Source organism: Populus euphratica, unplaced genomic scaffold (genome assembly GCF_000495115.2).
Source record: "Populus euphratica unplaced genomic scaffold, PopEup_1.0 scaffold257.1, whole genome shotgun sequence".
Taxonomy (NCBI): Eukaryota; Viridiplantae; Streptophyta; class Magnoliopsida; order Malpighiales; family Salicaceae; genus Populus; species Populus euphratica.
This window is the reverse complement of record NW_011500139.1, coordinates 209,495-225,894: the sequence shown is the minus strand read 5'-3', so window position 1 is coordinate 225,894 and position 16,400 is coordinate 209,495. Positions and strand designations below refer to the sequence as shown.

The 16,400-nt window shown below is 33.3% G+C and overlaps 1 protein-coding gene across 3 annotated transcripts; it reads left to right on the top strand.

The window, feature by feature from the left end:
• The first annotated feature begins 304 nt into the window (after window positions 1-304).
• On the top strand, window positions 305-12,528 carry LOC105110586 (protein FAM135B-like). Of its 3 annotated transcripts, XR_839502.1 has the most exons (16): window positions 305-532; window positions 636-721; window positions 1,441-1,595; window positions 2,388-2,452; window positions 2,573-2,752; window positions 2,847-2,898; window positions 3,839-4,084; window positions 4,181-4,314; window positions 8,370-8,544; window positions 8,691-8,750; window positions 8,835-9,095; window positions 10,092-10,350; window positions 10,445-10,650; window positions 10,858-10,908; window positions 11,651-12,118; window positions 12,169-12,528. XR_839502.1 is itself a non-coding variant. In XM_011005666.1 (15 exons), exons 1-15 carry the CDS (start codon window positions 462-464, stop codon window positions 11,939-11,941), a joined length of 2,292 nt encoding a protein of 763 aa, XP_011003968.1. In that variant the 5' UTR covers window positions 305-461; the 3' UTR covers window positions 11,942-12,528. The 3 variants fall into 3 exon arrangements, 2 of the variants coding, with proteins under 2 accessions (XP_011003968.1, XP_011003969.1); XM_011005666.1 differs by having other exon boundaries at window positions 11,651-12,528; XM_011005667.1 differs by lacking the exon at window positions 12,169-12,528 and having other exon boundaries at window positions 11,680-11,763.
• The last annotated feature ends 3,872 nt before the right edge of the window (window positions 12,529-16,400 follow it).

Below are 16,400 nucleotides of genomic sequence, written 5' to 3'. Positions count from 1 at the left end.
TTGTAATTAAGTTTTGATTTTTTTTTATTTTTTTTACAATGCTATCTATTTCTCTTTTAATTATTATTTTGTTATCAATGAAATTTTTTTAAATATTTAAAGAATATCTTTTTAAAATATTAATATATATTTATTTTTTCGTATTAGTCATTGATATCCTTTAGGTTATTCGAATTAATAATTGATCCGTACTTTTCTTCGCAATTTGAAAATGCTATCATTATCATCTTTTTGTTTTTTTTTTGTGGGTAAAATAGCACGGGCAATTGGATCCATTTTTGGAAGTTGATTTTAAGAGAAAAAACATATACAAACAGGGACAGCAAACAAACAAAACCAAAACAAAACCAAGAAAGGGAATGGTACATTCTTCTTCTTCTTAAAAGAAGCATGCTCTGCAATTGGTTTAAATCTTAAACAAGCTTAGGCCAAAGAAAACAGTCTGTTTGTCTTGATTTGCCATGTTTGAAACTGTGCAAGAAATTGCTGTTTGCATTCACAGGTTTCACAACCTCGACCTTTTCCAACAAGGGTAATGATGCTCTTTCCATTTCTTCTCAATCATGTTCTTATATTTCTTTTCCCATTTTAAAAAACCTCTTTTCTGGGTTGTCTTTTATTTTTTGGGTGTTTAGGTGGTATCAAATAAGGATCAGCATGAGATGGGAAGATAGAGGGTATACTTCTTTAGCAACCCCTGCAAGGGTGGTTCAATATGAAGGTAAAAGCTTATTCAACTCTTCATGCTGCTATTTTCTTCTTTTTCTTCGTTTCTGTTTCTAGGTTTTCTTTGTAGGTATAAAAAAGTTTGCCTGTCGTAAAAAAGGTGGGGACTTTTGCTGCTTTTCTTGCTAATCAACCACAATTCTTGTGCACGTTACAAACCTCAATAAACTCATAATTTCCTTGGTTTTGTGTCTCTTGGTTTTAGTTTTTTCCCCATATTTATAGAATATTTCACTTGGAGCAAAAAGGTGTGAACTTTTGCTATATTGCTGGTTAATCAACCACAATTCTCATTCACATGTATTGTGTTTGATAATATGATTATGATTATTTTAAAGTATTGTATTAAAATAATATTTTTTATATTTTAAAAATTATTTTTAATATCAGTGTACTAAAATGATTTTGAAAACATAAAAAAATATTAATTTAAAGTAAAGAAAAAAATAAAAAAAATTTAAATTTCTTCAAAAGTATTTTTAAAACAAAAAAATAAATAGAACTTGAAGAAAGTTTGTTTATTTGGGCAAATTTAATAACTATGAGAAGGAGCTTCTTAGGATGTCTATGTAACAATAACTTGTTTTCATATTTTATATGCTTTGGTGTTGTTATTGTTCTTGCTCAGAGATGCAATTAGCTTTTGTGAGTTTTTTCTGTGCTCATTGTTTATGGTATGAGCTAAGAAAGAAATGATATTTACTTGAGCCACAGCTCCTGATCTGGGTGGTGAAAACGTATATGGGATATGGAAGATTGATGATACAGATAATAGTTTCTTGACGCAGCCTTTTCGGATTAAATATGCAAGACAAGATATTCGTTTATCTATCATGATCTCGTTCACTCTACCTCTCGGTGAAAATGAGGTAATCTACACTTCTCTCTCTCTTTCCATCTCTCAGTATGTGTGTGAGCGTGAAGCTTACGTGCCTTATACAATAAGCTTTCCTTCTTAACTCATATAGTTACAATTAGAGTAGAAAATGCTGCAGAATGTTGCCTCAGTCAAGGGAAGTGAAACCAACTCGAAGACAAACGAACAGCTCTAGAAAACATGATTTACTATAATATAACAGAATATAGTATCTTTATGTATGGTCTCCTACTCTGCTTAGTGTTTTTGATACCGCCTATCAAGGTTGTTATATATAGCTGGTCTGCATCCAATATGAAAGATGCCTGGTGACAGAGAATCGTTCCTGTGAAAGTTTCTTCTATGTACATGTCAAAACTCCACCACCTACATTATGATATTGCATCATTGCTTTCATGATGATTAGCACTCTGTCTTGTGAAATCATTCCTTTCTTTCTTGTGGCTTTCCTGAGAAGGTCATTGGAGATCACAGGGCCTAAAAACCCATGGATTACTTGTCTGTATCAGAAAGCATTGGAATGTTGCATTTCTTAAAACTAACAAGATTGAGGAACTGCTTTCAAAAACCTTTCAACCTCAGCTGTTCCAGAAAGGGGGTGAAAAATATTATTTCCTTCTGATTCTTCAAAACAACAGCACTCCTTTAACCTGGGATTTAATGAAAATACTCTAATATCTTCACTGCATATATTTATTACAATTTTGGTACTGTACATGCCAGCTTTAAATTTACTGATGCTGATGTTTATGGTCTTCGAACTGATATGGTGTGCAATTTGCAGGGTCCATCCACCTCTGCTGTTATTTTGAAATTTGAGCTTATGCAAGCTTCCATAACAGAGAGCATGTATGTTGAGGGATTTTGTTATTTGATTCTTGAATAGAATGATTTGTTGTTTTTTCTTACCCACTCAATGTTTTTGGATTAAATTAAGATATTCTACTGATTGATAGGCACACTGTGCAGGTTTATGGCTTATCCCAATGCTTCTTCTGTTTCGGTCCATGAATTTCGAATTCCTCCTAAAGCTCTTCTGGGATTGCATTCATATTGCCCTGTACACTTTGATGCATTTCATTATGTGCTAGTTGATGCAAGCGTGCACACCACTCTAATGACAGCTGGTTCTTTCATGAAGGTACCCAGGTTTGTCACATTTCAGCATCTAATTAAGCAACCTGGTCATGATCGCATTTTGACCTTTGTTGCCTAATATAACTTGATGAGTTGTATCTTGCAGTGGTTCTTATGGTCAAGATGTTGCTGGCAAAATTAGTGATGGAATCAACCAAGTATGCTCTTATACAATGGATAATCTTTTGCATGCTTTTATCCACTCTGCTTAGCTTTGTGCCTTCATGCATTATCTTATTGTTAAATTGCTAGATTTTGCTTCTAGCACATCTGATTTGTGATGATAGTATTTACTTGCCACAACACTTTTGCACAAGCGTCTGTATATTTGAGTGAATACACTACTTTTGTTCATACATTCATGTGCATATGTGCAAATTTGCATACTGTTTTCTGCAAAACTTGCAGTTTACTCTAGCCTGGGTTTTGTCCTACTGATGAGAACTGGTGTACTGTCCAGAAAAGCAATTGGTTGGGTGGGTTGGCTGTGACAACTTCCTGTTCAACTTTGTAGTAGAGCTTTCTGTCACTCCTTCGGTTTTTGTTTAAAAAGATACTATAAGGAGCTCCCAAATTGCTTCAATAATGAAATGTGTTAGAATAACTTCATAATTCTTTATCTGCCATCGACAAAGTATTCTTCGATTCCTTTTTCCACAGGTATCCAGAAATTGCATTTTGTGAGATATTGTAGATCTTTTTACAAGTTCATTCCTTCCCAAGTGCAACAAGAAGGAAACATCTAGATTCACCCAAATAAGAAACACCCTAGAAACAAGCGGTGCCTCAATGGATGCTTAAATGATAGTTAACCATTATGCAACTTGTAAGCATATAACACATTTTTTTCCTTTTAAGTTTAGTCTTTTTCCTGCAAAAGATGATTGATGAGAAAAATTCTAAAACTTCTGCTTTAAAGAAAGTACAGCTTAAGAAAGTTAAAGGTTCTGTGTGGTTGAAGCCCAAAGTTTTGAAGGTGCAATCACATGTTTGGATTTGAAACATGCAGTTATCCAGGATGGAGGAGCCTGTTCTTTAGCTTTATTCAGTTTTTGTGATATTCTCATGGATTGAAATTTTAATTTTGTGATTGGCCAGGCATTAGGTGAAGTGGCTTCTTTAGATACAAAAAAGATCATGCTTGTTAAAGCATTGTTGGTTTCCCGTGATACATTGCTTGAAGAGCTACAAAAAATCAGCAAAGGCATTGGACATGCTATTGATTTATCTGATTTTATCTCCAATATGGATGATATGAGGATGTTTGATTCTATCATGCAAGGAAATCTGGGTACTGCAGATGGTGAAGTTTCAGGACAAGGAAAGCCACATAATGGTCTTGAGGTCCTTCCTATAATTTTTATAGTTAACACATTTTGATTTTACTTTCAGTTTGAGTGCTTTCTTATTTACTTAATACTTTTGTCTCTTCTTGGAAAGAAAGCAAATGGCACTGCAGATTTTCAAAGTGATAATTTGCCCCACATTTCAACGAAGGCTGTTGTTGTAAACATTTTTCATTCATTGGGTGCTCAACTATCGTATTTATGGAAGATTTTTTTGCGGTTCCACAGGTTTGCTTTTCCACCAAATTGACACATTGAGTTAGAATTTTTTATATTTTCCTCTTCTAAGGTAAGGATATGATTCATTTAGCAAGTTGTTGACGTGACCTTTCTTTTAGGTACATCACAACTGACCGTAGCTATTTAACCATAAAAATTACTTCATCCCTTGCATTTTCTTAAATGCTTCAATACTGACAGTACAGTTTGCTTGTTGAAGAACAGTGCAGACACTGATTTTTGGTGTGGTTTTAAAATGGATAGTATATTCCTATGATCGAAATTTGTGAAATCTATGATGGACAAGCTTGCAACTACCGTGATTCTTATTGGCATGAAAATTCTCATTTTAGCGACTCCACTTAAAATGATACAGCCAAAAATGAATTACTTAGCAATAATGGACTTACCCACCTGTGGAATGTGTTTGCCATTGCTATAAGTTCATGCACTGGACAACATTCAGGCAGAAATACTTTCTATGGTTGTTCTTGATGTCCTTGTGTTTAAAATGGTTGGCAGACTCAATGGTGAAAATGAAAAAAATATTTTGGTAAACTGGTATAGTTAATTTATTACAACTATTTGATACCATATTTGTTGGCAATTGTTTGTCACATGATAGGAGGGTTGTCTGGGCACATGCTTAGGAGCATATGACCACTTAAGTTACTTGGCTCATATAATTTTGAACTTTTAAGGTCTCTTGCTGGTGGAAACATACTAAAAAAATTTATAGAATGATGGTTGCTTGACACATATGGAAACAATATAAGAAAGATAGCAAGCAAGCAGCATAGAATTCTGCTGAATAGGGCCATCACATATAAACCTTAATTCAAATTTTATTACTAAAAATTTTATCAAATCAAAATTCAATATTACAGCTCTCCTAGGTTGCTTATATACTAGTAAAATCATCTTAAACAAAGCTAAAAACATAATATTAGAGTTCTAAAGTAAATAAGAAAAAGGATAGGAAAATATGGTAAATCCCGAGCTTAACTTTTGAGCTTCATTTGAAGGCTTGCCTGACCTCTAATGACTATGAAATTTTTATTCTATATGAAACAAAACCTCTAGAATCTTATAACAATTTTTCAGCCTTTTAGGATCTAAAGTTATGCTCCTTAACATAAGGTACTAGGAAAAAATCTCCTATATTAGTCTCTCCATGTTGGAAAGAACTTCTCCTTGAGTTTTGGCCATTCCTTTGCCAACACTATGTTGTTGACCATGAAAAGCAATGTTAGCATCTTTGTGCTCTATTGACCTCTGGCATGCTTACACTGAATAGTTAACCGACTCAAATAAAGTATGCCAAGAATCAATTCTCAAAACACTAGCCATCAATGGCTTTTTCCATACCATACCTTTTCTCATGTTATTTTGATTCTCCACTTTCCTTCCTTTTCTCATCCTTCTCCATAAACTTTGATAAAAGCATGTTTTTACACTTGCTTTCAACAATTGCTCTCTCTCTCTCTCTCTCTCTCTCTTGTCTGGGCACTAACACTATATGCTTCTCCTTTACACAGAAGGTATACATGTTACATCCTCTGTCATGTATAACATTTCTGTTATATTACCATAGCCTGCTTGATAATAGATGATGTGCATCCATAAAAACCGCATCACATGAAACACTATTAAAATATCTCTTTTCTTTATAAAACAAAACAAGACAATGTTTTTTCATGATTACCTTGCTATCTTGATTCATTCAGTTCAGTTTATAAGGTTTTAGGTGCTTTTCTATTTTGAACTGCAACTGCTCTACTACCTTGGTCGACACCTCATTCTCACAGCCATCGTTGTCGATGATTAGACTACATATCTTATCCTTGTGGTACAATTTGAATAAAAAAGACTAGTGTATAGTCAATCCTTGCCTGAATCACCCTTAGAAGCAAGCAAGCTCTTTTGGATGACTAAAGTAGCACTATCATTATCTTGCCAATCCTCCTCGCTACCATTGGAATCATGATATGCAAGATGACTCGACTTCTTAATAGGTTATTCTTTTAACAAATTTATACTTGGATGACTCTCTCGTTCATGAGACTTAGAAATTCAATGCCCAAACTCACCAGATCTAAAACACTGAAATTTAAAACAAATTCAGAACCCTGACATGTGGATTGTTTAGCTATCAATTCAGACCGAATAAACGATTTATGGCCAATTGTGTGCATTTCTCTATTATTGTGATAAAAACTACAAATGTAACATATCCTAGTTAGGTTGTCGTAATCCACTTAGGTATCTTGCAACCGACTGCTTTTTTATTTTTGATAGATCATTTCTTAGCCACAATTTGGTAGAAATAGTCAATGAATTTATCAATAGCCCTCTCACCTTGTCTCAATGTATGAAGTCGATGGTACAAAGTTTGAGTTTACCTAAAAGGAAGAAAATGTCCCTTCCATCTTTTTCTTCATCTTCCAATTACTAATATTTTGTTTGCCTTGTCTTTTCCCATACCTCTTCAATTGTTCCTACCAAGCGAAAGTTCACCCCTTTAATTTGATGGCAATTAGCTTCTTCCTGATATGCTAGGGCACTTCCTTGTACTTGAAAATTCTCCCTACTTTATTCAATCATTCAATAAACTTCAAGCTTGCAAGGTTCTCGTGAATTCAGGGAGTTTTATTTGAAACCCTAAATTTCCATGATACTCATCACGATCAAATGGTTGTCTTCTTTACTCTTGCCTCTGAAACGAGTTCTCATTGCTGGTCATGGATTCGTAATCATTATTTCCACATATTCTCACTTATGCCAATTGACAGGTCAATTCTGCAAAATGTCTTTGCTTGTCTTTTATCACCGGTTACTCAATGTTTCTTTTCCGACAGGAACCTCTTCATCCATTTTTGTATGAATATGTCTTTTTTTGTGACCTCTTCCATTTGCGTTATTCAACAACAAACAATAATCATCAGGAATCGTTGGGCTTTGATATGAACTAACACAGATATGAATAATAAAGGAAAGACAATAAGCATAAACAACACAAAATTCTGTTGTTTAGGACAATTATGTGAAAGCTCTAATTTAAAATTTTATTACTAAATATTTTCTCTAATCAAAACTTAATATTATAGCTCTCATAGGCTGCTTATATATATATATGTTAGTAAAAACATCCTAAATAAAGTTCAAAAAACAATAAAAGAGTTCGAAACTAAACAAGAAAAAGAATTCTATATCGATTAGGAAAATATGATAAATTCTGAATAGTAACTTTTGAGCCTGATTTGAAAGCCCTGCTGACATTTGATGACTACAAAATTTTAACTCTATATAAAACGATGACTCTAGAATCTTTTAGCAAAATTTCAGCCTCGTACAATGGTCAAATTTAAAACTATGCTCGTTAACATAAGGCTCCATGCTAGTGAAAAATCTCCTTCATCACTATGGTTCATTTTCTCATCTCTTTCTCCCTCTCATCAGTTGTTCCCTCCTACCAAACTGCATCTTCCTTTTCTTTTTGTTGGAACTCTTCCATCTGGCTTGTCAAATGAGGATTCTTGTAAATAACTTCAATGTGATCTGAAGAGGCAACAATGCATGACTTTCATCTCAGCAATTGTTGGAAAATTGAGCTTTTCTTTCATGCTGTTAAAATTTTATTCATGACGTCCACCTTAGGGTGTTTCTATAATTGTCATGGAATCTCAAGGTCAAACTTGGGAATTTTGAAAATTGAAGCCTGAAATTTAAGCAGATGCAATTCTCATGGTGCTTTTCATAAACTGTCCCAACAGTTTTATTAATGTTGTCCTCCTTAAGGTGTTTTTGGTAACTGAGATGGAACCTCAGGGCACAAACTGCAAAGTAGAGGTTTTCTTAAATTAAGACCCAAAATGTGACCAGGCCAACTGCAGGATTTCACTTTGCATGTTTTCTTAAATATTTATGATAACCTATCGGTCTTCCTTTATAATGGATTTGATTTATGCTTATTGTTGGTTGCATTTAGTAAAATGATTGGTTGATTCAGATTCATCAACTTTATCTGCACTGTTTTAACTACTGACCTTTTTGCTTCATTCCAGGGCAAACAAAATAACAATACTGGAGTTTCTGCGTGATGTGTGGACTAAAGATCGACGAGCTGAGTGGTCGATCTGGATGGTGTACTCTAAGGTTGATATGCCCCATCAGTACATAAGCAGTGGAACTGATGATTCCTTCTATCATGGCCATAGAAGATCTTCAAGTGTGTTGAATGTAAATGTTTTTATTTTTCTGCCCGTTTCTTGTTTTTTTCTCTTCTATAGACTATTAGTCTTTTTTTTTACTATCAGTAATAAACACCATTATTTTTTTAATTCCATAGTCTCCAAGTCACAATTTTTATTTTCTGTTCTGTACAGCCTGCCCAGAGTGCAGCTACACGTGCTGACCTTCATCGGCAAAGTATTGCCCAAATGAGGGTGAGTTTGACTCCCACTTTGAATGATTTGTTACAGTCGTCTTGTTCTTTGGTGTTACACATGGTTGGTATTGTTTCCATGCAGATTAATAATCGGTCAATTCAAGACATGTACATATTTGGGGATCCACTACGAATTCCTATAATGATCGTGGAACGTGTAGCTAATGCTCCACGGCGCACTCTAAGTGAAAATTCTTACTTTAGAAATTTGGAACTGGTAGACTCACATAACTTGCTTGGTGGACCTGGCGCTGAAGCTGAAGCTGGTAAGAAGCAATCTGGTGGTGCGCTACCAAAAAATGGTCATGAATTGAAGGCTGTCATCTTTGTGCATGGGTTTCAGGCAAGGCTCGCTCTTTTATCTTTCCCCCAACCCATGCAGCTAGCTACTTTACAATCCAATGTACAAACTTGTGCTTTAATTAAAAATACACCATTTACCAAATAATTGAAAACCTGTTTTTTACCACATGCTGATTGAATTTTGTTTTTTTCCTTGCTACACCTAAGGAGCTGCTTCATTGCTAATTAATTTGTTTAACGCTTTGCAGCTTGCACCTTCAAATTGTTTCTTTAGAATGAATTTCCTTAATTTTCTTGTTTATCAGGTATTTGAATAAATTCTCCAAAAGAGAGTTTTGATGTTGGCACAATAGAGGTGATAAATGGGATGCAATTGTTATGGAATTTTGATTGCGTGTTCGGGTCGAATCTTCCTTTTTCTGTACAGTTAACACTTTATTTTGGAACCATAAAAAAGTGCCTTTGATTGGTCAATTTAGTTTTTAGCTGAGGCAAATATTTGAAATTTCCAAAACTTGAGCTTTTTACTTTTATTTTAAATGCTTGACCTAGACTATTAAGTAATGGCTTGGCTTCCATCATCTGAAAGTTTAAATTTAGCCTGGGTTCTTTTCTAACAATTTGATTCACTTCTTCCCTTCAGATAATTGGGAACTATGGGATGAAAATTGTTTTTGTAGATTAAACTTTATAAATAAATTATCTTTTTTTTTTTCCGTAAGGATTTGAATCTGTTACCATGAATTTATTGGTTTATAGTTTCATGCATGAATTACTTGATTGTTTGAGCCTGTTTCATCCACATATTTGTAACCTTCTGAAACCAAAAACCAAGATGTTCTTGAAGTGAATTCTATAATATTATTCATATACTGGGTAACAAATTTTATCTTATATCGTTCATTGTTTTTGCAATTGATTGTCCTGTGCTCCTGGACAATCTGTAATGAAGTCTATTATATTCCTCTTGTGAACTGTGTTCTAGTTTTATGCATAAATTGGCTTAAATTTTTTTGTCACACCTACAACACACCAGGGACACCATCTGGATTTACGCCTTGTTCGCAATCAGTGGCTTTTGATAGACCCCAAGATGGAGTTCCTAATGTCAGAGGCAAATGAAGACAAAACATCTGGAGACTTCAGAGAAATGGGACTAAGGCTGGCACAGGAAGTGATCTCTTTCCTTAAAAAGAAAATGGATAGAGTTTCAAGATCTGGTTTCTTAAGGGATATCAAGCTTAGCTTTGTTGGGCATTCTCTTGGAAATATCATCATAAGAACAGCATTATCAGGTAATATAATCAATGCAATGCAATGCAATGTCATGCCATACTTTTCTATTTATCTGTAATTTGACACTTGCTTTGTATTTTTGTATTGCCACAGAGAGCATAATGGAACCATACCTAAGATACCTTCACACATATGTTTCTATATCTGGCCCACATTTGGGGTATCTCTACAGCTCGAACTCTTTGTTTAACTCTGGGATGTGGCTTTTGAAAAAACTTAAGGGAACGCGGTGCTTTCATCAGCTTATGTTTACAGATGACCCAAATCTACAAAACACTTTCTTGTACAAACTCTGTGAGGTACTAAGAATCTTATTTTGTTTCTTTGATTGATTATAGAGAGAGATTACACTATAAAAAGAATAAGAAAAAGAAAAAGAAGTGATGATTAGGATCTGAAAAATAACAACTTCCATTTCTTCAAGCAGCCTGTGTGTGTGAAATTATAGCAGATGCTGACATCTACTTCTTGACTGAGTTCTAAAACTGTTTGTTTTGTTCTTTCAGCGGAAGACATTGGAGAATTTCAGGCATATAGTACTGCTATCTTCACCCCAGGTATATCATGCTATGCCTCAAAAGAAAACTTCTTGAAGGTCTCCAATTGTTTAGCCATTTCTGTTTTGTTTGCTAGCAATAGGCACATGACACATGAATGTTCTTACACTAAAATCTGTTTGCAATGGGGATCTATTTACTGGTCAATTGGAAATAAGGGGCACCATGAATTGGCCTTCTTTTGCAGTATGAAGGGCTAAATGTATGCTTGAGGATGAAAGAACCAAAAACACTAAAAGATACATCGGATTTCTTAGATGTTTGAAATAACCATGAAAGCACATATTTGACTTGTGTTAAAAGGAAATGAAAGCACAGGCTCCGTGTGAAGAATTCTTAGGCCTTGTTTGGTTTGCCAATTCCAAATGAATCACTTTTAATTTTATTTGAAATTGTACTTACATTTAACAGTCCTAATACTACAGAAAGGGAGTGATTTATTCCATTTCAATAAAATATCTCATTTCTTTTAGAATTGCAATCTTTGTTATTGGAATGGAATTTTCTTGACTCTGCATGGCCCGAACATACCTGTTGACGGGCTATTTCTTGAAATAACAGTGTCATCAGAATCATAGGTTCATACTTCAGTCTTCATTAAGTTTGCCTCTGCATTTAAAATCTTATCTACACTCTACAGTATTAGTTGCTTTAGATATACCTTGAAGCTCCATTTTGTGTATGATATCAATTTAACATGTGGTAGTTGTGATGAAAGACTAGTTTATTACCATTTTCTCAGGATGGTTATGTACCGTATCATTCTGCCAGAATTGAACTGTGCCATGCTGCTTCCATGGACCACTCAAAAAAGGGTAGGCTGTTCCTGCAGATGCTGAATAATTGCTTGGATCAGTTGCGAGCACCAACATCTGAGCATCGACTGTTCTTGCGCTGTGATGTAAACTTTGATACCTCTGCCTATGGCAGGAATTTGAACACAATCATTGGACGGGCTGCTCATATTGAGTTTTTGGAGTCTGATGTTTTTGCAAAGTTCATAATGTGGTCTTTCCAGGAACTGTTCTGTTAACTGGCACAAAAAAACTACCGTCCATTCCGCTTCAACTTTTCTAGCCAGTCTTTGGCTGGCAGTTGCTCCCTTATTGCTGGGCAACAGGGGACGAAAAAGTGGCCAGGTGTTGGCAATGTGATGTCCAAGAAAAGGCCATATCCTTTCATCTGGGCTGGGCAGATGCCAGAGTTGTTGGTTGCTGTGAATTATTGGCCTGAGGCTAATTCCACTTGAAGAAAGACATGGTATGTAAATATTGTTTCTGACACATGCCAGCAGGCCCACGATTTTTGTGCAATATTCAAGAGGGGGCCGGTCATCATCGGTTGGGATCTCAAGCTGCACAAAGCTTACCAGTAAACTTGCACTGAAGTTTTGAAGAATAAAAGTGTAATTATTTTTCTAGGTTAAACCAAGTTAGCTGGGCAATGGAAGCACTTGCTTTCATGGCTAGATAAATCCCAAAGGACATGCTTAGGCTTTTATAGATGCAATCTATACCAGATAGGAGGATTATTTTTGTAAGCAGGTCAAGGAAATGATGGTGAATGCTGGGTATATCTTAGATGCAGTTGGAATTATTTTGTTTACTACTTGCTGTTAAACATCTGTCCATGTCAATTCGAGTCCTATGTTCTCGCAAGGAGATAGCAAGAAATGAAATCTGGAGATGGCATGCCCCCTTTTCAAAGGTCTTCTTGCCAGTCCGCTTTGCAGACATCCAACAGTGTAAAAAGAGAAAGAAATGCATGGCACTGTACTCCGTCGGGTGTTCTGGGTTTTCGAAGGTATTTGGTACTGTTTTTGAAAAGTGTTTTTTAAAAAATTTGAATTTTTATTTTTTATTTTGAATTAATATATTTTTAATATTTTTAAATTATTTTAATGTGCTAATCTCAAAAATAATTTTTTAAAAATAAAAAAATATTATTAGTATATTTTTTTAAATGAAAAGTATTTTAAAAAATAATATAAAATAATTATATTTACAGTTCATTTTTTTTTTTCATACCAGAAATATTGCACTTTATTATATGTATTTTTTGTTCTTTTAAAATACATATAATTGATTTGAATATTTGAATAGCCAAACCTTGAACTCTTAGGATTATCATTTAATTTAAGTTGCTCATGATAAATTATATTTATCAGTGATATATTAAAAAAATTAAAATAATAATATGAGAATCATAAAGCAAACAATTTATTCTATTTATAGAAAATAATCCTTCTAGAAAACATCAAATATTAAAAAGAAAATAGCAAAAGAGAAGAAGGAACAAATAATAATCAAATTTACTTTTGTGCTCTCATCTTCCCATTTTTATAAACAAAAACACGTAATCTGTATTTCAACAAAAAGCCAAAACAATTATCAAATATAACGACACGTTTCAATTAGTGATTATCACTCAACCATTTTTAATGTGTACCAGATGATTATCATGTAATCTGGTGCGGATAAGATTAATTTTTTTAACATAAAAATATATTGAAGTGTTGCTAAAATATTTTATAATAAAAATAAATTTAAATTCACTTTATTAGATCGATTAGTTTAATTAAAAAAACAACTCATTAAATAATTACTAAAAATGTAGTTTGATTTATAAAAATTCAAGAAAATATTTTTTTTATAAAAAAATATTAAAAAGACAATATATTAGATTAATGCAAGTCAATATGTGAAATCTATGACTCGATTCGCAGGATTAAAATAACCCAATAAAAAATAAATCAAAACAAATCATGAACATCATTTTCAAACAATTCAATATTAAAGGATGAAATTAAAAAATAATTCAAATAAAACAAAGACCAAAACATAAACAATTTGAGTCAATCTAAGTTAATTTATCAAATCTGCAACTTAAGTTATATAAATGAGATAACTTTATAAAAAATAAATCAAAATAAAATATAAAGCTTAATTCTCAATTAAGTCAAAGTCGAAAGATAAAATAGAAAAAAAATCAATTAAACGAAATCAATTTAACATAAAAATATTATTAGGTGTTCTTAACATATTTTTTAGTTGAGAAAAAATTAAACCATGTAAAAGTTAATTCAATATGACCCGATCAACTTGACGAATTCAAATACGATCTAGATGACTGTTAAAAATATAGTTTGACCAACAAATTTTTTAGATGATATTTTTTTTAATATTAAGATGGAAACATATTTGATCGATTTAAGTCAACTTGTCAAATCCGTGATTTAGATTATGAGATCGAGATAACACCATAAAACAAATCGAAACAACTTATAAAACTTAATTTTCAATCAAATTAATATTGAAGGATAAAAAAAAAAAAAACAAACAACTTGAATCAACTTGGGTTAACTTGCTGAACTTGCAATAACAATCAATCTGAATTATGTGACTTAGATAACTCTATAAAAAACAAATAAAAAAAATTTATAAAACTCAATTATCAATCAATTACATATTATTTAATAATAAAATTAAAAAAATAATTAAATAAAAAAATAAGTTTGGATTAACTCGTAAAACTTATAACTCAATTAATGAAACTGATAATTTTATAAAAAATAAATAAATAAAAGTTTTTTTATTATTTTTTTGCTACAATATCTATACAGTTCAAGTTCAACAACCAGGTAAACATTTCTTTCCATGAAAACAATCACCCTCTGTCTTATGATTTGATTCAAGATTTGGGAAAAACCTCAAGGGTTTCTTCCTCAAGACTAGATGTCAACTGATAATATAACTATAGAAATCAAATTCAATTACTTGTTCGTTGTTTGGCTGACTATATATATTCTCTGTAGTTCATATGGTACCGCCCTAGCTAGTTTGACGAGATGAAATAACCTTAAAACTTCGTTGACAGATTCTTGGAGGTGCACTGAGAGCTGCTCATGGCGGGGTGTGCAGTCAGAGAGGAAGCTTTGTGCCAATTTCCGACCAGTACGTACAAGGACAAGCCGGAAAAGTCAGCTCTCAGCTGCAAGCTTTCGTTGAACGCCAGGAACCAAGAACTGGATTCCAAGTATGCTTTATTGATGAAGAAGAGAATAGAGGTAGCGAATAGGCTCGTCAAAGATCTAGGACGATGCTAAAGCAGAGAAACCACATTGATCTCTCGCTTATAATCTTTTATATGTTTAATGAGTACCGTATTCTAAAATATAATATCATTAATTTGAATTAAATAATAAAATTCAAAACCAAAACTTTTATAAAATTAAGTTAACCCCTTGTGCTGAAATCCAAGATGCAGAGGAATCTGTCAGTGAGAATGCTCTCTTTCTTTACATGTGGCCAAATGTTCTTTAACTATCTGTTGACAATGAGGATTTATTTGCTGAAGAACTCTGTGCTTAAAGGGCTCTCAGAGGCTACAAAAGAAACTCCTATTTCTATTTCTACACCCTTATGGAATTTGTTCGTCAGAAACGAGCTGATAAGGGTGGAAACAAGGTGCATTTTAAATGTACTTTCTTCTGCTTTCTTTCCATTTAGCAATATCGGATGATTCTGTGAATCGTCTACAGTATAACTTCATAAAGCCTGAAATGGAAGGCATTTTTCAGATATTCTTACCAAGCCTTGCATAAGAAGTGCGATTCAAATTTGGACGACATCTTATGATCAATATCTTCCCTTCTAACTATGAATAAATGCATCCATCAGTGAAAGATTCTATCCATCTAAGGAGATACTAGCAAGCTTGAAATTATTGTTTTAAGTTTTGACTATCAACTGCTAGTAATGATCATAAATGCTCAAGGAAGTGAAATTTGTTATTTCAGATATCTTAAATTTCAAGGAAAGTGATAGAATGCGATTTTCTTAATCATCTCCATTTTTACTTAGGTTTATATCAATGTTATCTTAACAAACTCTATATCCATGGCAACTGTAGGGTTCGGCTGTTGTTAAGGGTGGGAAAAGAGCTGGGTCAGCATCTCCGACCAATTCTGGTTCAAGCAATACCAAACGAGGCTCTGCTACGAAGAAGGTTTTTTTCCAGAATTATAGCCACAATCTGTTTCAAGCAAACGTTATCAGTGTTAGGAATTAAATGTGTTTGTTGTACCTTGTTTTTCTGTCATGATTTAGTCTGCAGTTAACTGATTGATAGCATGATTAGTTCTTGGCTTTAACATTGAATGAATAAATTATCTTGAAGTTCAAGTCAAGATGGCATAATTCTTGCTCCACTACGAAGACGCGGGTCATGAAATCATAATAATGTTGTAAAAAGAAAATTACAGCAAATTAATCATACAAAGACAAACACTAGACATATCATGAAGATCGTTTGAAAATAAACCTAATGCTTTAAAAAACATTAAACATGAAACCTTTCTTAAAAAATTATGTCCTACTCAAGTCATGGACTCTGAGGTTTAATAAGAATAATATTTTAATTTTTTTTTCTGAATATATAATGAAAAAAACTGAAAAGCGGGGGGGGGGGGGGGGGAGATAAGGGCTTTTACA

What these genes read in the sequence shown, in the direction of transcription:
- LOC105110586 (XM_011005666.1), top strand. Translation starts at nt 462, where the DNA reads ATGTTTGAAACTGTGCAAGAAATTGCTGTTTGCATTCACAGGTTTCAC. An exon ending in TTAGTGATGGAATCAACCAA is followed by an intron (nt 2,899 to 3,838) that starts GTATGCTCTTAT and finishes GTGATTGGCCAG; the next exon opens with GCATTAGGTGAAGTGGCTTC. An exon ending in AAAGTATTGCCCAAATGAGG is followed by an intron (nt 8,751 to 8,834) that starts GTGAGTTTGACT and finishes GTTTCCATGCAG; the next exon opens with ATTAATAATCGGTCAATTCA.